The following is a 17,029-nucleotide window of genomic DNA, read 5'->3' on the forward strand; positions in this document are numbered from 1 at the left end:
ACAGAATCTAAACCTTCTCATATTAAGTAAAGATAATTATTAATTATACTAGACTTTCTCTCCATGTATATTTTATACAATGTTATACTATTTGCAGTTCTCTCCATTTCATTTTAAAAATGCACAGCTAGCCGAAACCGGTTTGGCTCAGTGGATAGAGCATCGGCCTGCGGACTGAAAGGTCCCAGGTTCGATTCTGGTCAGGGGCATGTGCCTTGGTTGCGGGTACATCCCCAGTAGGGGTTGTGCAGGAGGCAGCTGATTGATGTTTCTCTATCATCGATGTTTCTAACTCTCTATCCCTCTCTCTTCCTCTCTGTAAAAAATCAATAAAATATATTTAAAAATGCACAGCTATGTCAATATATATTATTGATATATACTATCACTATATATTATAATGTATCAAACTCATTATTGATGAATACTTATTTTTCCATGTTTTAGTATTATCTTATTATTTGACAATTGAAAAAAAATGAGGCCAGAAGAAAGATAACTAAATCTAGTCACATAGGCCCACTCATATTCTGATTTTTTATACCACTATATTCAGTGAGTCTCCTATTCATGTAGAGAAAGATAAGGCCAGGAAGATGAAAATAATTAGTGCCTCCTTTGCTCTAGTTCTTATATAATCTTCTAACCTAACACAAAGTTGATCAAACCTGGTGTATACCTTGGGGCTTCATGTAATGTGGCTGCCACTGAATCCTTGATAAAAAAAAAAAAAAATGAATTGTGGAGGGGGAGACTGCATAATACAATTACCATTTTGGATTTGCTCATCAGAGGGTTCATGAACAAAGAGTCTCAAAAGAAGATGGTATCCTGAATACAATTTCCTGACACTACTATCTCCCAAGCTGACACTAATTTCTTGTAGGCTGAAGCAGGAAGGCAAGGCTAAGAGGCACATGTGGGACAGTTCGGGTTCTGATGGGTGTTGAGAAGACAGGAATCTCAAGACTGTTCTCCTGGGGGCTTAACCGGAGTCATTGGACAAGTACCAATAAGCCTGGGTTAACAATGAAAAAATCAAGGTTCTGGAGAGAAAACAGCTGATGGAATATATCCACCCTTGCAAGAAAGGTGATACTTTCCTAATTTTTCATCCTCGGAGGATCTGCAGAGTATTTTTGGCTGGGAGAACTGCAGAGTAGCCACCTGCACTGGTCAGTTGTTTAACATTTGTAACTGAAAAGACCTCATGGTGTCACAAAAGAAAGCCAATGACTAATATCCTTCAAGTTTGTTCACTGTTACCAGCCAACAAAAGCAGGTTCTATTGGGCCTTTGACCATCTCTGGTTTAAATTTTTTATTTTATTTGTTTTACCTGAGTACTGAGGACAAATAGAGAAATAAACAACCCAAAGAAAGTAATTGTGGATCTTAAGGGGACCAAATATCCTAGGAAGGAAGGACAAGCAAGAGATTAAGGACAGGCTACTTACAGTGCAATAGAAATGCTGCCCACACAAATGACAAATTAACAACACCAAATGCTATGCATATTTAACAGTATATAATGAAAACATTAAAATTATTTTCCAGATTTAAAAATAATTTCTGTATTTTAATATTTACTAGACTATAAAAGTATAGTCATTGTTGAGAATCTAATTAGTGGCTTAGAATATTAATGGGAAAAAATTCAGCTAAATATAAAATAGTTCAATACTAAAAGAAAAATATAAGGGACTTGAGAGAGAGATCAATAAGATCAAATACGGACATATGGATTTCAAGAGAAAAAAATATTCTACAATTTGAAGGAAGACTTGAATGGACAGAACAGGATTACTGATACCAGTCATAATTAAGGGGGAAAAAAAATAGTCACACACCTAGGTAAACCATGGACAAAGGTCATGTGAAACACCCAAATTTAAAAAACCATGGAATGTTATTTACTAAGGAAAAAGAACCAAGACCTAAAAATACTATGCTTTGACATGGTATCTGTCTTAGTCAGCTCAGGCTGCCATAACAAAATATCACAGACTGGGTGTCTTAAAAAACAAATTAAGATGGGCCGGTGTAGCTTAGTGGTTGGACATCAACCTATGAAACAAGAGGTCACAGTTCAATTCCTCATCAGGGTACATGCGCTGGGTTGTGGGCTCCATCCCCAGGATGGGGTATGCAGGAGGCAGCTGATGGACGATTCTCATCATTTATGTTTCTATCTCTCCCTTCCTCTCTAAAATCAATAAAAAATATATATATATTTCTTAAAATGTTAATTTTCTCAGTTCTGGAGGGTAGAGGTCCAAGATCAGGGTTCCCACATGGTCAGGTCCTACTAATGGCTTGCTTCCTAGCTTGTAGGCAGCTGTCATTTTTGTTTTCACTTGGCCTTTCTTCTGTGCCTGGCAATGGAGAGAATAGCTTTCTCTCTTTTCATCTTATTACAAGGCCACTAAATCCTATCAATTTAGGACTCCACACTTACCACTTTATTTAATCCTAATTAACTCCTAAAAGCCCTACCCCATATACAGTCACATTGGGGGTAGGGCTTCAACATATGAATTTGGGGGGATACAATTCAATCAATAGCAGCATCCTTTATCTTTCAAGGTAAAGAGATATTCAAAGATTTAGATACCATATCATCAATATCCCATTGAAAGGAAACATTTGGGAAAGGATTCTAATCAAACCATAAATGAATCAGAAGAGTCTATATAATGGAATAAGATGAAAAGGAAAGCAAGGAGTAATGTGTAATAAATCTTAAACTACTAGTACATATAATCTATCTATCTATCTATCTATCTATCTATCTATCTATCTATCTATATGATAGAGGATTATGCAAATTGTCCATTACAGCGTCACATTATGACCGGATCAGTAGGCTGCATCCCCACCCTCTGCTCAGGCAGCTGCAAGGCCTGGGGTAGGATAGGATATGATAGGAGGTGATAGAAAGGAGAGGGAGAGGAAGGAAGGCCTGCATGCAAACAGGCCTATAGGAGAAACAGAAATACAGAAAGGGAACAAGAAAAAGATGCAGGAATGGAAAAGGGAAGGAAACTCTGGGCTGCATGCGGGAGGGGGTGGCAACCATGGGGGGGGGAAGGGCGGAGCAGGTGCACCCAGTGAGGGGCGGGGAGCCTCGCCCCGACGCGGGAGGAGGGTGGTGGCAGCCATTGGCAGGGAGGCTCCCATGGGTCCGGGACAGAGTGGAGGACAGTCCAAGGCCTTCTGGGCAGAGGTGATCCTGCTTTGAGGCAGCAGAGCCTGGGCCATGCGGGCCTTCGCCACCCTCGCTGGGCCAGGCATCCCAGGCAGGGAATGGGAGCAGGACTGTGGTGGGGAGGCTGGGGAAGGGGGGATGGCAAACACCTGGCTGGGGCTTAGCCCTGGGCTGGGGTTCACGCCCCCCCCCCCCCCAAATGGAAGCTTTAAGAGGGGAAGGAGGGAGAGAAGAACTTTATAAAGGAGTCAGTAGAGAGCCGTTAAAGAAGGAAAGAGGATGTATGAGTGAATTGTAGGAGTTATAATGAAAATCAAGTATAGTTGTGTACTGGGGACAGATTTTAAAAGTAGGAGTCAGAAAAGAAAAAAGATAAATGATAGTGAATAATTAGGCAGGTAGATATTAAAACAGTGGAAGTAAGTAGAGAAGAATGTATGGGAAAGGTAGGATGAGAGAGAAAGAGGGAGGGAAGAAAAGTTTTAAAGGAGACCCAGTAGAGCTTAAAAGGAGAATGGGAAGAAGGAAGAAATGGGGGAGGAAGTGAAGAAAAAAATTAAGGTGGGAAGGAAGGAAAAGGGGAGGGAGAGGTGGGGTAAAGATAAAGGAAAGAAGGAATGTGGGGATGGAAGGAGGGTAAGAGAAAGATGGGAAGAAGGATGGAACAGAAGTAGGAAATAAGGAGGAAAGAAAAGTTTATAAATAATGAGTCAGTAGGAAAAAGTGTTACATAAAGGAGAGAGAAAAATTGTGTGAGAGGGAGAAGCCAATAAGGAAGTCAAATACAATTGTGTGTGAAGGGGATAGGATTTTAAAAAAAAGTTAATAGGGGTGACCAGGCCGGCAGGGGAGGGCAGTTGGGGGGATCAGGCTGGCAGGGCAGGGCAGTTAGGGGGATCAGGCAGGCAGGCAGAGTGGTTAGGGCAGGCAGGCAGGTGAGTGTTAGAAGCCAGGGCTCCCAGATTGGAGAGGGTGCAGGTCGGGCTGAGGGACCACCCCCATGCACAAATTTCATGCAGCAGGCCTCTAGTTTAAATATAGACAATACCATGATTAAGGGTTTGCAAATATAAGCCACACATAAGCTTTCATAAGACAAGAAATACCTTTCAAAGGAAAACCAACTAATAAAAGAACTGATGTCACTAAAAGTCCTCAACAAGCTCAACAAAATTCATGTAAGTTTCTATGGGAGAGAAAAAAGGAAAATAAAAACATTTTAAAGATCTAATTTGATGTGTGAATAGTCTTAAACTTGATAATTTCAAACGTTGTTTGGTTTATTCCATTTTTTTGTGAACACACTTTGTAAGACCAATACAAGATATAATTTACTATCAACATACAAAATACTATTTACATACCCCATTCCACATAGGCACCATTAGCCCATGCCCTTCACACTACCTCATAGCAGGGCAGAGGAGATTTTGTTCTGTTACAAAGCAGCAGGGAATAATCACCCCATGTGTAAACTGGTTCCTTCGGGTTTACCGAACAAAAAAAATTCCTTCCTGAAAAGAACATTTCTTTTTCTCTCCAATTGTTGCCACGCCACATATACAACCCCCGGACATTCTAATATTCTAATATTTAATAAATATTTGTCCCTCCTGTGTTGAGTAAAATGAGAAAGAAGTTACTACTTCCAGATCCAATGGTACATAGCTATAATTACATTTAGTACCTCTTCCTCCAAGAAAAGTCCTGTGTTGGCTGACTTAGAAAATGAGGCACAAGTGTATCTTTCTACTTTAAATTTGAATTACCCAAATTGGCTACAAGCTGACCCTTGAACAGCATGGGTTTGAACTGCTCGAGTTCACTTACATAAGGATTTTAAACATTTCTAAATCAGAAATATTACTATGCTCATGAGATCGATAATCAGCATTGATGCAATCATGAAACAGTCTAATAAAGGTCAAGTCTCAGTAAACATGTTGTCAGTTGCTGAGTCAATAAAATATGCTCTAAAATTGCCTGCCATCTTACAAACATGTTAAACTTTCTCAGAAGCTTAATGGTCTATAAAATCTGTTTTGTCATTTAATTATATTTAATAATTACATTATACATTATTGTTAAGGCAATCAAATCTCTAGTCAAATCTGAAACCATCATAAGTTGAAAACACATACTTCAAAACGTAATGCCCAGTACTTGTTACCTACCAAATGTGTTTTCATGCTATAAAAGTATGACTACCTTTTTATGATATCACATTTAAAAAAACACACCCTGAAAATATGAACTCTATACAGTTCATGTTTCTGTATAATATTTTCATCTGGGATTTATATAAAATAATATCTATATTAATAAGTATCATTAGCAATTTATGGCAGTTTTATGAAAATAAAAAGTAAAATCTGGTTTTGTTTGCAGGATGAATGAGTAATTTGCTTTATATTACACTAGGGGCCCACTACATGAATTCTTGCACTTTGAAAGGAACTGTGGGCTGTGAGGCCGCGGTGGGCACAGGGGCGGGTCTCCGCCCATCCTCTGCACCCCTGCCCGGCCCCTCCCCCCACGCCCCTAGTCCCCTGTCTGCCAGCAGCCCCGCTCCCGCCGCCACTGCTCCCACACGCTGATGGCGCCAGCCCTGCTCACACCCGCTGGTGACGTGGAGCCATCAGGACTGGTGTCGGACGCCAATAGCAGGTGCGAGCGGCAGCTCTGGCACCAGCAGCGGGTGTGAGCACCAGGCAGGACCACGACACAAGGGAGCAAAGAATTTTCAGTAACCACCAGAGGCTTGCCTTGATGACAGTGACCGGCGCCCTGCCTTGGTCTGGTGCCTCTGCTCACCTGCTCCACCATCCCGCCAGCCAATGCCCGCCATGTTCTGTGCTCTGCCGCCTGCTGCTGGCTACCGCCACGTTCCACGCGCACTCCCTGGTGGTCAGCGCATGTCATAGTGACCGGTCATTGGGTTGTTCGGCTGTTCTGCCGTCTGGTCTATTTGCATATTAGGGTTTTATATAGTGTATATAGATATTTGTAACTCCAGGTATAATAGAGTTAAATCATACACTTTACAAAGTAAAATGTGGCTGTATCCTTAACATATTTTCATAGATTTAACTGAAATGTCTAACTTTGGTTCAGTGATCTGTTTCTGAAATTATATCAAGTTTAATACATAATATAAAATGTGCTATTTTTCAGATTGTCAAATCCTTATTACCGCAGGATTACAAAATTGACAATCAGATTGAATCACTAACCATGTATAAATAAGTAATATTAGTATTAATAAATAAATTGTCATAGGGCTTATAGCAAATAATCTTGCAAAGAAAACACACTTGTGGGGCAAATATTGTCACTTACCAGCTCTTCCTGAAGTTGCGAAATGAGTTCATCCTTCTCTTTCAGCTGCAGCTTCAACATCGAGCAGTCATCTTTCATTATATCCTATAAAAACATCAAAGAGACAGCATAATAGGCTTAGCCTTTTCACTTTGCTCTTGATAAGGAAAGTCAGCTTCACACAGAGGGAGATAATTGCATCTGACTAATGAAAGTGAAATTCCCTCTACACTATGATAATTCATAATATTCTAAGTTGCAAAATAAGCTAATTCATCCAAAAATATTATGCTACAAATGATATACACCCCTGTGTTTTTTCCTTATATCAGTCCTTTTCTTTGGATGTCCATTTGTCCATTTTGTTCCCAAAGACAGAAACCTAGGGGTCATCCTAAGTTCTTCCACCCATTCCTGTGCATACATATCAGTGTAATAAAAATACCTACATTCTGAAAGAGAGACTTTACCATTTGTTCCCTTGCTGTAATTACATATTAGTTCTCAAACCAATGGTCATGTTATAGTCTTTATCTTTAATGATTCCACTATAACATTTGTCCCTTTCACTAGCCCTCTGTGGACATTTAATCTTTATACTCTACATGTACACTCAGCCACATCGATGGCTTATCTTACCTGTCTTCCAAGCTCCAACCCATGAATAAAATTACTTACTGAGCATATATTCAGCTTTGTCCTATATACATTTACACTCAATCTGTTGTAGGAATCCAGGTCAGGAGGAATAGGGAAACTGATGCAAAAGTTAAAACAAGGCCAAACAATGTGGGCAATTTCCAGCCAGATGGTAACTAACAAACCATTACCTTCCCCAGCCAAGGACACAGAGCAAATGGTTTAAAAAAACCTCCCTAAGGAGAGAATGCAGACAGGGAGGGGGAAAGGGGAAAGGAAAAGTGGGCCATTTTACTTCCTAAGCAGAGAAGCCAGCAATCTCAATGCTTGGCAAGATAAAGTTGCTGGGTGCTTCCCATGATTTCTGGGAAGGCCACCACTAAGTTAAAAAAAGGGACCGTAAGACTTAATCTATACCAACTATCCAACAAAAGAATGTCGAGACCCATACACAGGAGGGTGTATGATGCCACAGACCCCAACCAAACTTGCTCTTCAGATTAGCTGAGAGCCCGTCTGTGCTTCATAAGCCAGATGTATAGGTTTGCTTGCTTTGCTTTTGCTTTTTTCCATAAAGATGCATGCCTTAATTGTCTTAATAAACTGGCTTTCACAATGCAGGCAAGGCTTTTCATATAAACTCATCTGTATGAGAAGACAATGACTGAGATTGGGGACGGCCCTCTGCCACTGGCTCGGGGGGCTGCTCAGTGACACCTCTCTGGTGTTAGGGAGAGTTGCCGACAATAAATCTTTATTTCAACAGCCTTTCCCTACATCAAAGCTTTACTTCTACTTATTTCTCCCAGTATGTTTTCTAAAATGACCAGGGAGTCATCCTGTGCTCTCAGTTCTTGTTCACTAGAAACCAAATCTGGTACTACACTCTTCTTTAATTTTTTTTTTTTTAATTGAATTGATTGGGATGCCATTGGTTAATAAAATTATATAGGTTTCAGGTGTGAAATTCTATGTCATTTATATATCATATTGTGTGTTCACCACCCCAAGTCAAGTCTCCTTCCATTACCATTTATTCCCCCTTTACATTCCTCTACCTCCCACCACCCTCTTTCAGTGTGGTAATCACTATACTGTTGTCTGTGTCTATGAGTTTTTGTTTTGTTTTTGTTTTTCTTTGTTAAATCCCCTCACCTTTTTCACCCCCCCCCCCCCCCCGGCAACCCTCCTCCCATCTGATTGGTACCAAACTCTTTAATCTCTATTTCCTTGATGTTGCTTGTACATGAGTTACCTTTCTCTAGGTACTCATTGCTTCTTACCTGACTTACTGCATTAAGTCTCTAAACTGGTTCTCTATCACTTCGCCTATCTACCAGAAATATTTTCCTAAATGGGAATTAATTATATCACTTATTAATTTATCAGCAAATCACTTTCTCTTTCAGAGGAAAAAAAAAGTCAAAACTCTTTAGCATAGCATAGTGCCTTTCCTTGTCTGCTATTGCTTGTGTCTGGGGTTTCAAAGTTTTTCAGCTCTAACTTTCTAACCACCTTGGCTCACCCACAAAATGGAAATGTAAAAATGTTGTTTCCTGTCTTCTTGCTTTACACATGCATGTCTCTAGATTGCATTGTCATTGTCCCACGCAACCCTTTATTCTCTGCAAATTTCTCATGCTGTGAGAGGCATTTCTGAAAGGGCTAAAGGGAATAAAACGGGGCAGAGAAAAACTTATTGTACTTAGCAGATATCTTGCAGAAAGCTTGCAGCCTTGAGCACAGCATAGCTCACACAACCAGAAGACACCTGGCATGGGAGGAACCAAGGAAGGACCAGACCCTTACTTCAGCAGAGCAGCTTACAGCCAGCAAAAAATTAATAAAAACCTATCTCTTTCTGCTCTCTTCACTGATGCCTTTCTCGGTCTCAGCCCACCTGCACCCAGGTGTTGGGAATAAAATCTCTTTTGATATATTATGGCCTCATGTCATAGTTGCATGACCCCAGCTCACTCCAAACCTTTCATTTTTAAGCATTACTCCTTATTCCGCTAGGGAGCTTTCCCTAGTTGGCTGACTTATGTATCCCTAGAGAGCAAGGACATGCTCCATACCATCTAAATCATACATCATCCTATATAATAAAGAGGTAATATGCACATTGACCCTCATACCCTCACATCACAAGATGGCCACCCCCACATCGTTACAAGATGGCCACCACAAGATGGCTGGCAGGGGAGGACAGTTGGGGGCAACCAGGCCTGCAGGGGAAGGCAGTTGGGGGTGACCAGGCTGACAGGGGAGCAGTTAGGTGTCAATCAGGCCAGCAGGGGAGCAGTTAGGGGGCTATCAGGCAGCCAGGCAGGCAAGTGGTTAGGAACAACCGTCCTGGATTGTGAGAGGGATGTCCAACGGCCAGTTTAGGCCTGATCCCACAGTGATCTGGCCTAAACTGGCAGTCGGACATCCCCTGAAGGGTCCCAGATTGGAGAGGTTGCAGGCTGGGCTGAGGGAATTTCATACACTGGGCCTCTAGTTTCATATAATACTAATACTTCAAATGTTATTTGCTTGCACCACAGCCTCACTGGACTGGTTCTCTCCCACCCCCACCATCTTAGTGGCTAGACTGCAGGCATAATTCCTTTGTTTTATTGAGCACCACTTTCTTGAGCTGCACACACAGATGTTGTGTTTTTTACTAATTGAAGGCAACACTCTCCACCAGCAAAAATATAATTATGGGTTTCTATATTTTAATATTCACTTTATTGCAGTGGCCTGGAACCTAACCTGCAATATCTCTGAGGTATGCCTTTATTTCATTAGCATATTATTAGCACCAAGTATTATAACTGACACACATAATACACTCAAATCCACCTTTCCTTCTCATAAAATTACCAAGCAGTATTAACATTAGGAGAATTCTCACTTTTTCTGAATCTGTTAACCTTATCTGAGCTGACAAGAAAACAGCTAATGGATTAAAGAAAATAGAATACTTGTTTATTCTGGTTCTTGTGTTAATTTCTTCTTCACATGAAGCCATCTAGAACATATGTTTCAAATTTACTAATATCTCCTTCCATGTATTAGAAACCAGCTTGACTGGGAGACACTAATTATATTTGTCCCTTTTCTTTTGTAATAGTTCTGTTCCTTCCCTAAATTGGAGTATTATGGATACAGTTTATATTCATCATTTTTAATATGTGTATAGATTCTAAATATTACATGTTACACTGTTAATAGCAAAAGGCTTAGCTTGCTCCACAATGCAAAGAAATATTAGCAGGCTTACGAGGCAGGTAAGAAAATGTTGATGTTTCCAAGAATAAGAGGGTCAAATCCTGGGTTCTTCAGTTAAGCAGCCCTGTGGCTCTGAACTTCTTTGAACCCAGTGGACATTTCTGTGGAGGCTAGTGATAACACCCGGCTATAAATTATCTGACATAAGCTAGTTTATATTCCCCAAATTTTTAATAATGAACTCCCTTCATGCAATAAAATGCCACCGGTTGGGTTCTCCAGGAAACAAATACTTAGGTGGAGTTAAGGGTGCAAAATGTTTATTAGAGCGTAAATACACATGAAAAGAAAAGGGAAAGAATCAGAACTGAGCAAAAGTTTAGTTGGGCCTTGAGTCCTACCTCACAAATCCTCTGCCCATTGAAGGAGAGGCTCCACAGCCAACACTGCCCTTCAGAAGAGCTCCGGGTTGAGGGAGAGTGGGTGGCTCTTATACCACTTCCCCTGTTCAGCCATTGGTTAGGCGAAATCTCGAGGGAACGAGATCTCAGCCTCAGCCGTTGTTCCTTTACTCATTGTCTCAGATAAACTTGACTTCAGCTGAGGCAGGCCCTACAGGCGCTAATAGCTGGAGCAGTCAGCTAACCACAGGACTTGCAGCTGGGCAGTGAGTCCTTCGCTGGAAGGGGATCTGAGCCTCAGCCTGGATCTAATACAATTACTTTTTTTTTTTTATTAGTTATCAACATTTTCTCATATATTAATTTATATTTTGTTGATTAGTTTAAAATGAAATAGTTATCTATATTTTAGCTAATAAAAATTGTAAAGAAACTTGGTCTTCCAAAAATATTTCACTTCTCACAATTCTGTGACTTCACTCCTGGGGAACTTTTTCAAGAAGTTCAGAATCTCACAGCTTTAAATCAGACAGGTGCTAACATATCGTTTGCATTTAATTATGGGATAACACATTAACTATCATAGGTCATTAGAAGCCATTTTAAAAACCTTATCTATTAATGACTTTGCAAATAAATATTAGTTATCTAGAGTTTTGTTTTTAGTCAATATATTGTGGTATGTATCTGTTTAATGCAAAAATGAAAGCCCTTGAATAATTCTTACTCTGAGGGAAAGAATATTCCCTCAATTTCCCTCAATATTCTTACTATATTTTCAAAATTCTAGGACACATTTGGCAGGATAATATATTGAATTAGAAATCATATCGATGTGTAGAATTAACTGGATTTTAATATTCTCGGTTTTCAAAATAAGGGCATTCCATTAACATGAAGGCTAATGTAACCAATGTAACCTTGTATTTATTTCAATGGATATTATTCACAATAGGGAAACCATAATTTAATAAATATAGCATCCTGTGTTTCAATGAAGGATAATTAATTTTTAGGGCTAAAATTCAATTACTTCCTAATTCAATAATTATCCATAAATATAGAACTCATAACATGGTAGATTGAAGATAGCTACAAATCCTTTGATATTATTTCTACTGAAGGATGGAGTTTAATCCTTCTTTTTGGACCTGGGATGGTCTTAACTGACTTGCTTAACCAATAGAATACAATGCAAGTAACTCTGCGTGACTTTCAGGGTTATATCAGAAAAGACCTTTCAGCTTCCACAGTGGGTCTCTGAAGATGCTCACTCTCAGTTTATTCTCTTGCAGAAAGAACCCACCAGACAGCATTGTATGAGCTGCCACAGGACACCCAGCACTAATTGCCAGCCGAGAGTCATCTTGCACATCCAACTCAGGTGACCAAAGCTCCTGCCTACCTGAGTAGAACCATTTTCAAATTCCTGACTTATAAAAATTATGAAAATAAAAGTATAGTTTTAAGCTACTAAACAATGGAATGATTGGTTATAGAGATTATCAGAACATATGGACAAACTTCAAATTGTTAGAATTCGTGTAAATTGAGTCATTATAGTTTTATAAAAATGTATGGAGCTAATTTTAAAAATAAAATATGTTGTGATTTACTTATGATTTTGATATTTAAGTTATGTTATATTTAGTGTAAATTTCAAGTAGATAATTTGGTGCATAAAAAGAATATTTATGTTCTCATTATATAAACTACTAGAGATTGAGAAATACAAATATAAAAATTCCTTACAAATTATCTGATTTTCGTACTTTTATAAATTTGACAAGTTAAGAGCCAGATACCCATATATTTGGGAATTTTGTCCTGGAGCTGACTTCAGTCCCATATATTCTATAATTTATTTGTGCCTGGAATTAGAATCACCTTTTTGTTTAAGACCAGTGTATAAACAGAAAGCAAGTACCATAAAATTAAAAATAAGTACAATCTGTAAATAACCTTGAAAGTGATCATATACTGAAATTAGAAATGCAGATTTAAAAAAAATCAAATCATTTATAACTCACAAACCTCCCCATAGTTCCTCAGGTAAAATTATAAATATAACTCTTAGCTACAAGTTAGAAAAGAAAGTTAAAATTGGTATTGAGTCATCATGACTCTCTATTTATAGACTTTTGTTCATCTCTCTGGAGGGCTTTACTTTATGACTTACATACTGTTCCCTTATTCTTATCAATGAAAAGGTCAAAGGATTAAATGGAAACAGGCAACTCTATCTCAGTAAACAATGACATAATGTTATGAACAAGTGGAAAAAAAGGAAAGAAAAAAATAGGAATATGGTAGGAGAGGACAGCAGGGCAGACTTTAGAGCGTACAAAAATGTTAATAAATTGACAATATTCTGCAGCTCTACCTAAATAATGGACCTCATAATTCTTATGTTAACTTAGCTTTTAAATAGCAGGCTATCTGCAACATAAACAGGACTATATGAGGAACTGCTTTTCAAATACTGAAAACAAGGTCAATAAAAATAGGACCCTCATTTTTTATTATTTAGTATAAAACAATTAAAAATAAAGCATTTCAATATCAATAATTGCTACATGACGCTATAACATTGTTTCTTTCCTACTATTTTTTCTCCATTTATTTTTTTATTTTCCATCACCATTTGTCCCACAAGTACCTGCTTCCGCCTCCATCCATCCTCTCCTCCTGCATTAAATTAAATAAAAAGAGATTCTATATTCTAGATTTGACTATACATTTAAGAGATGTACTAACACTCCATTGATGTACACTGTGCCTTTTTTCCTAAATATCGTTTTCATAGAAATATAAAAATAAAAAAAAGGCATAATAGATGCTCAAAGTGTTTAAAGTGAGTATCTTAGCAATGCATTTTTTCGCTTGTAAATAAAATCAGAAAGCATGGCATTATCCCTCCTCACAATATTATATTGGCTATGTTTTTTCAAGCAATTAAATACAAGATTGTTTGGATATCAGCATAATTTTTATAGCAAGTATTACTCTTATGAAATCTTAAGACTTACTGATTTCCATCACTCAGAAGATAATGACAACAATGTCATAATTGTATAAGGGCTTTATAATTTATAAAACACTTTCATGTACAAAATTTCTTTTTTGCTATCATACTATTTCTTGACCAAATATTTTAATCAAAATTATATAATTCTAGGCCAAGTAGGGCTTTAGGTATACAAATGAAGTAGAAAAGACAGTTGTAGCAAAAGTCAAGAAAAAAAAACACATTAATAATACCAGGACCCTTAAGTTGTGTGCATTACTTAATGTATTCCTACATTTTTTTGAATACTTAAAAACATTAGCCTATACTTAGAAATTTGCTAAGATGTTAAAACAGTTCCAGGAGACCTTGAGTTTGTCATTCCAAGTTATTAGAGCCCTCTTAGATACCCTTTCTTGCATTAATAAGAAAAAATGGTTTTGCATAACTCATCTAATATAATGTACTCCATCTTACTTATCTTTTTCTGTATAGTAAGAAAATAGCATGTTAACCTGTCATGATTCTTATAAAAATGTTTATTCAAAGTTTTCACTGTTCTTTTCTTTATTTCATACAGTTTAATTTGTGTAAATTAAAATTTAAAAGCAAACATCGGTATTTCATTTTCTAAAGTTTTTAAATGATGGTACATAATTTTCAGATATAAGGATATGAAACAAAGGCCTCCAGGTCATAGAATGAGTTAGTAGGTATAACAGATTAGTTTCCTGATTTCTTAAACCCATGGGTTTCATCAAAATCAATTATAAATCACACTGAAAACAAATGTCTTTATAATCTCTTCAACAATGAGCTTCCCTCCAGAGAAAGTCAAAAGTGATAAAAGTAATATTACTTCATATTGTCCCATTGAACTTGCTTGATACAAAATTCACAGGGAAAGACGCATCCTAAGAGGTTCTGAGATTTCCTGATGCCAGCATTATTTTCTCTCACAGAAGATAGGCAAAATTACAACATTATACCTTATTTATTTTTTATACCTTATTTCTTAAGCAAAGCAAGCAATTGTTTAAGTGATCCTTCCCACAATATATACTATATATGAAAAAATAAAATAAACTGTTTAAAAACACCCTCTTAAAAGTTCCTGTTATGAAGGCATGTTTACTTGCTTTTCATGTTTTAAGTAAGAAATAAAGAGAGTACGAACTTAGTTTCTGGGAATAAAATGTAATCAAAAACATCACACATATCCCATTCCCCACCTAGAGGTGTATAATTCAGTTGCTTTATTTTGTTTTGTTTAAAATGCTGTCTTGACCCAGCTGTAAGACCCTGGCAGAGGCCAGTTAGTTCCCCTTCTTGAACAGCTGATTAAGTCCACATCCCAAACACTTCCCTATTGGGCCCTGCCACTCCAGGTCCATTATGTACCACCAGCCCAGGTACTAAGCAACTCAGGACAGACTGTATGCCCCAGAGCTCTTGACATTATTCAAATTAGTTGGTCCTCAGGGAGCCCCAGAGGAACCTATTTAATTATATCTTGCTAGCCATTCATAAACTGCCCCCTATGGTTCTAGTTTGCTGTTATTCTGTCCTGCATGGCCCTGCCTTTCTGCCATCCTTCTGGGGCAAGAGCTGAGCCAGCTCTTGAGCCTGGAACATTTATGCCAATTCAGATGGAGGGAAGGAAAATGTGGGTAACATTGGGCACTGCTTGGCAATACATATGTACATTTTGCATAATAAAGGGATAGTAAAGCCATTTTAGTTTTATGTGTTAATAAAGGAGAGTCAAAAACTCCAGAGGAGGGCATCATAATACTAGCAGATCCTAAAAGTTTTGTAGTATCCTGTTTTATGGGGTGCTGCTGAATTGTGACAATGACGAATAATGCAGAAATATGGTAAGTAATGCTTTACGGGTGTTTATCAAGGATTCTGGCATAATTGTAGAATTCTGAAGATGGGATAAAGCAGAGAGCTCAACATTATGCTGTACAGGAATAATGGACAATGTGACTTAATTTAAGTAGTGGTTTTAGGCAGTCTGGGAGGTCAGCAAAATAAGTGCAAAAAAGCAAAGAACATTAGCTGAAGCTACATATCACAGCTACAAAACACAAACCAGTGTTAGATATTAAGGAAAAAAGTAAAAGTTATGCTTTGTTCTGTTTAGAGCACCAATGGATAACAATGGCATACACAGTAGTATCTTCAAGTACTCATTATATGTACATTGTTAAGCAGGAGTATTTTAAGATGGCCTATATATGAATTAGGGAAAAATAGATTATTTAACTTACGAAGTACTAGTAGATATACTTTTGAATGGTTGTTTATATAGTGAATGCCTGCATACTGTGCCTGAATGCATAATTAACTTCCATCAAAAATCAAAATTTTGGCTTAAAGGTTATAGAAATTAAAGTTAAGAGTACTTCAAAGTTTCAGATTATAATTGAATGGCATTAAACTACACTAAAAACTTTCATCTACTGTAGAAAAAAAACTACAAATCTAGCCATGTTTTTCATGTTGCCTCTTTCTGACTCTCAATCTAGGCAGAGAAGACTTTATTGGAATCTTTGTTGTGTCACAACTTATCTGTGTGACCTTGAATAAATAAATTACTAATAGAGAAAATACAATTTACTGAAATAATCCCAAATACTTCACATACACATCAGTGGATAATCTCCTTTACCAGGTATAAGTATTTCTCTCTTAACCGCATCTAGCTCAGCTGGGGATCGGACAGGAGTCCTGAGTAGGGGCGACGGAGGATTGAGAAAATTAAAGAGACACAGAGACAGTAGAAAAAACTGGGACCGGGTGGGGCAGCTGGCCCTCTGATGGAGAGACAGTGACCCAGAGCCGGTGCAGTGCCTTTATTTTATACAGTACTAGAGGCCCGGTGCACGAAATTCGTGCACGGAGGAGGGTTGTCCCTCAGCCCAGCCTGTACCCTCTCCAATCTGGGACCCCTCAAGGGATGTCCGACTACCCGTTTAGGCCCGATCCCAGGGATCGGGCCTAAACGGGCAGTCGGACATCCCTCTCACAATCCAGGACTGCTGGCTCCCAACTGCTTGCCTGCCTGCCTTCCTGATTGCCCCTAACCACTTCTGCCTGCCAGCCTGATCACCCCCTGACCACTCTGCTGCCAGCCTGTTTGCCCCCAACTTCCCTCCTCTGCCCGCCTGGTTACCCCTAACTGCCCTCTCCTGCAGGGTTGATCACCTCCAACTGCCCTTCCTTGCAGGCC

The 17,029-nt window shown here is 38.5% G+C and overlaps 1 protein-coding gene across 1 annotated transcript in view; it reads right to left on the minus strand.

Annotated features, from left to right (window-relative positions):
- CCSER1 (coiled-coil serine rich protein 1) overlaps positions 1-17,029 on the minus strand; it is a 1,048,396-nt gene that overhangs the window by 613,984 nt on the left and 417,383 nt on the right. Inside the window, exon 7 of the mRNA XM_054727411.1 lies at positions 6,547-6,630. Coding sequence (XP_054583386.1) covers positions 6,547-6,630 — 84 coding nt within the window. The remainder of the gene's footprint in view (positions 1-6,546; positions 6,631-17,029) is intronic.

Source organism: Eptesicus fuscus, chromosome 2 (genome assembly GCF_027574615.1).
Source record: "Eptesicus fuscus isolate TK198812 chromosome 2, DD_ASM_mEF_20220401, whole genome shotgun sequence".
Taxonomy (NCBI): Eukaryota; Metazoa; Chordata; class Mammalia; order Chiroptera; family Vespertilionidae; genus Eptesicus; species Eptesicus fuscus.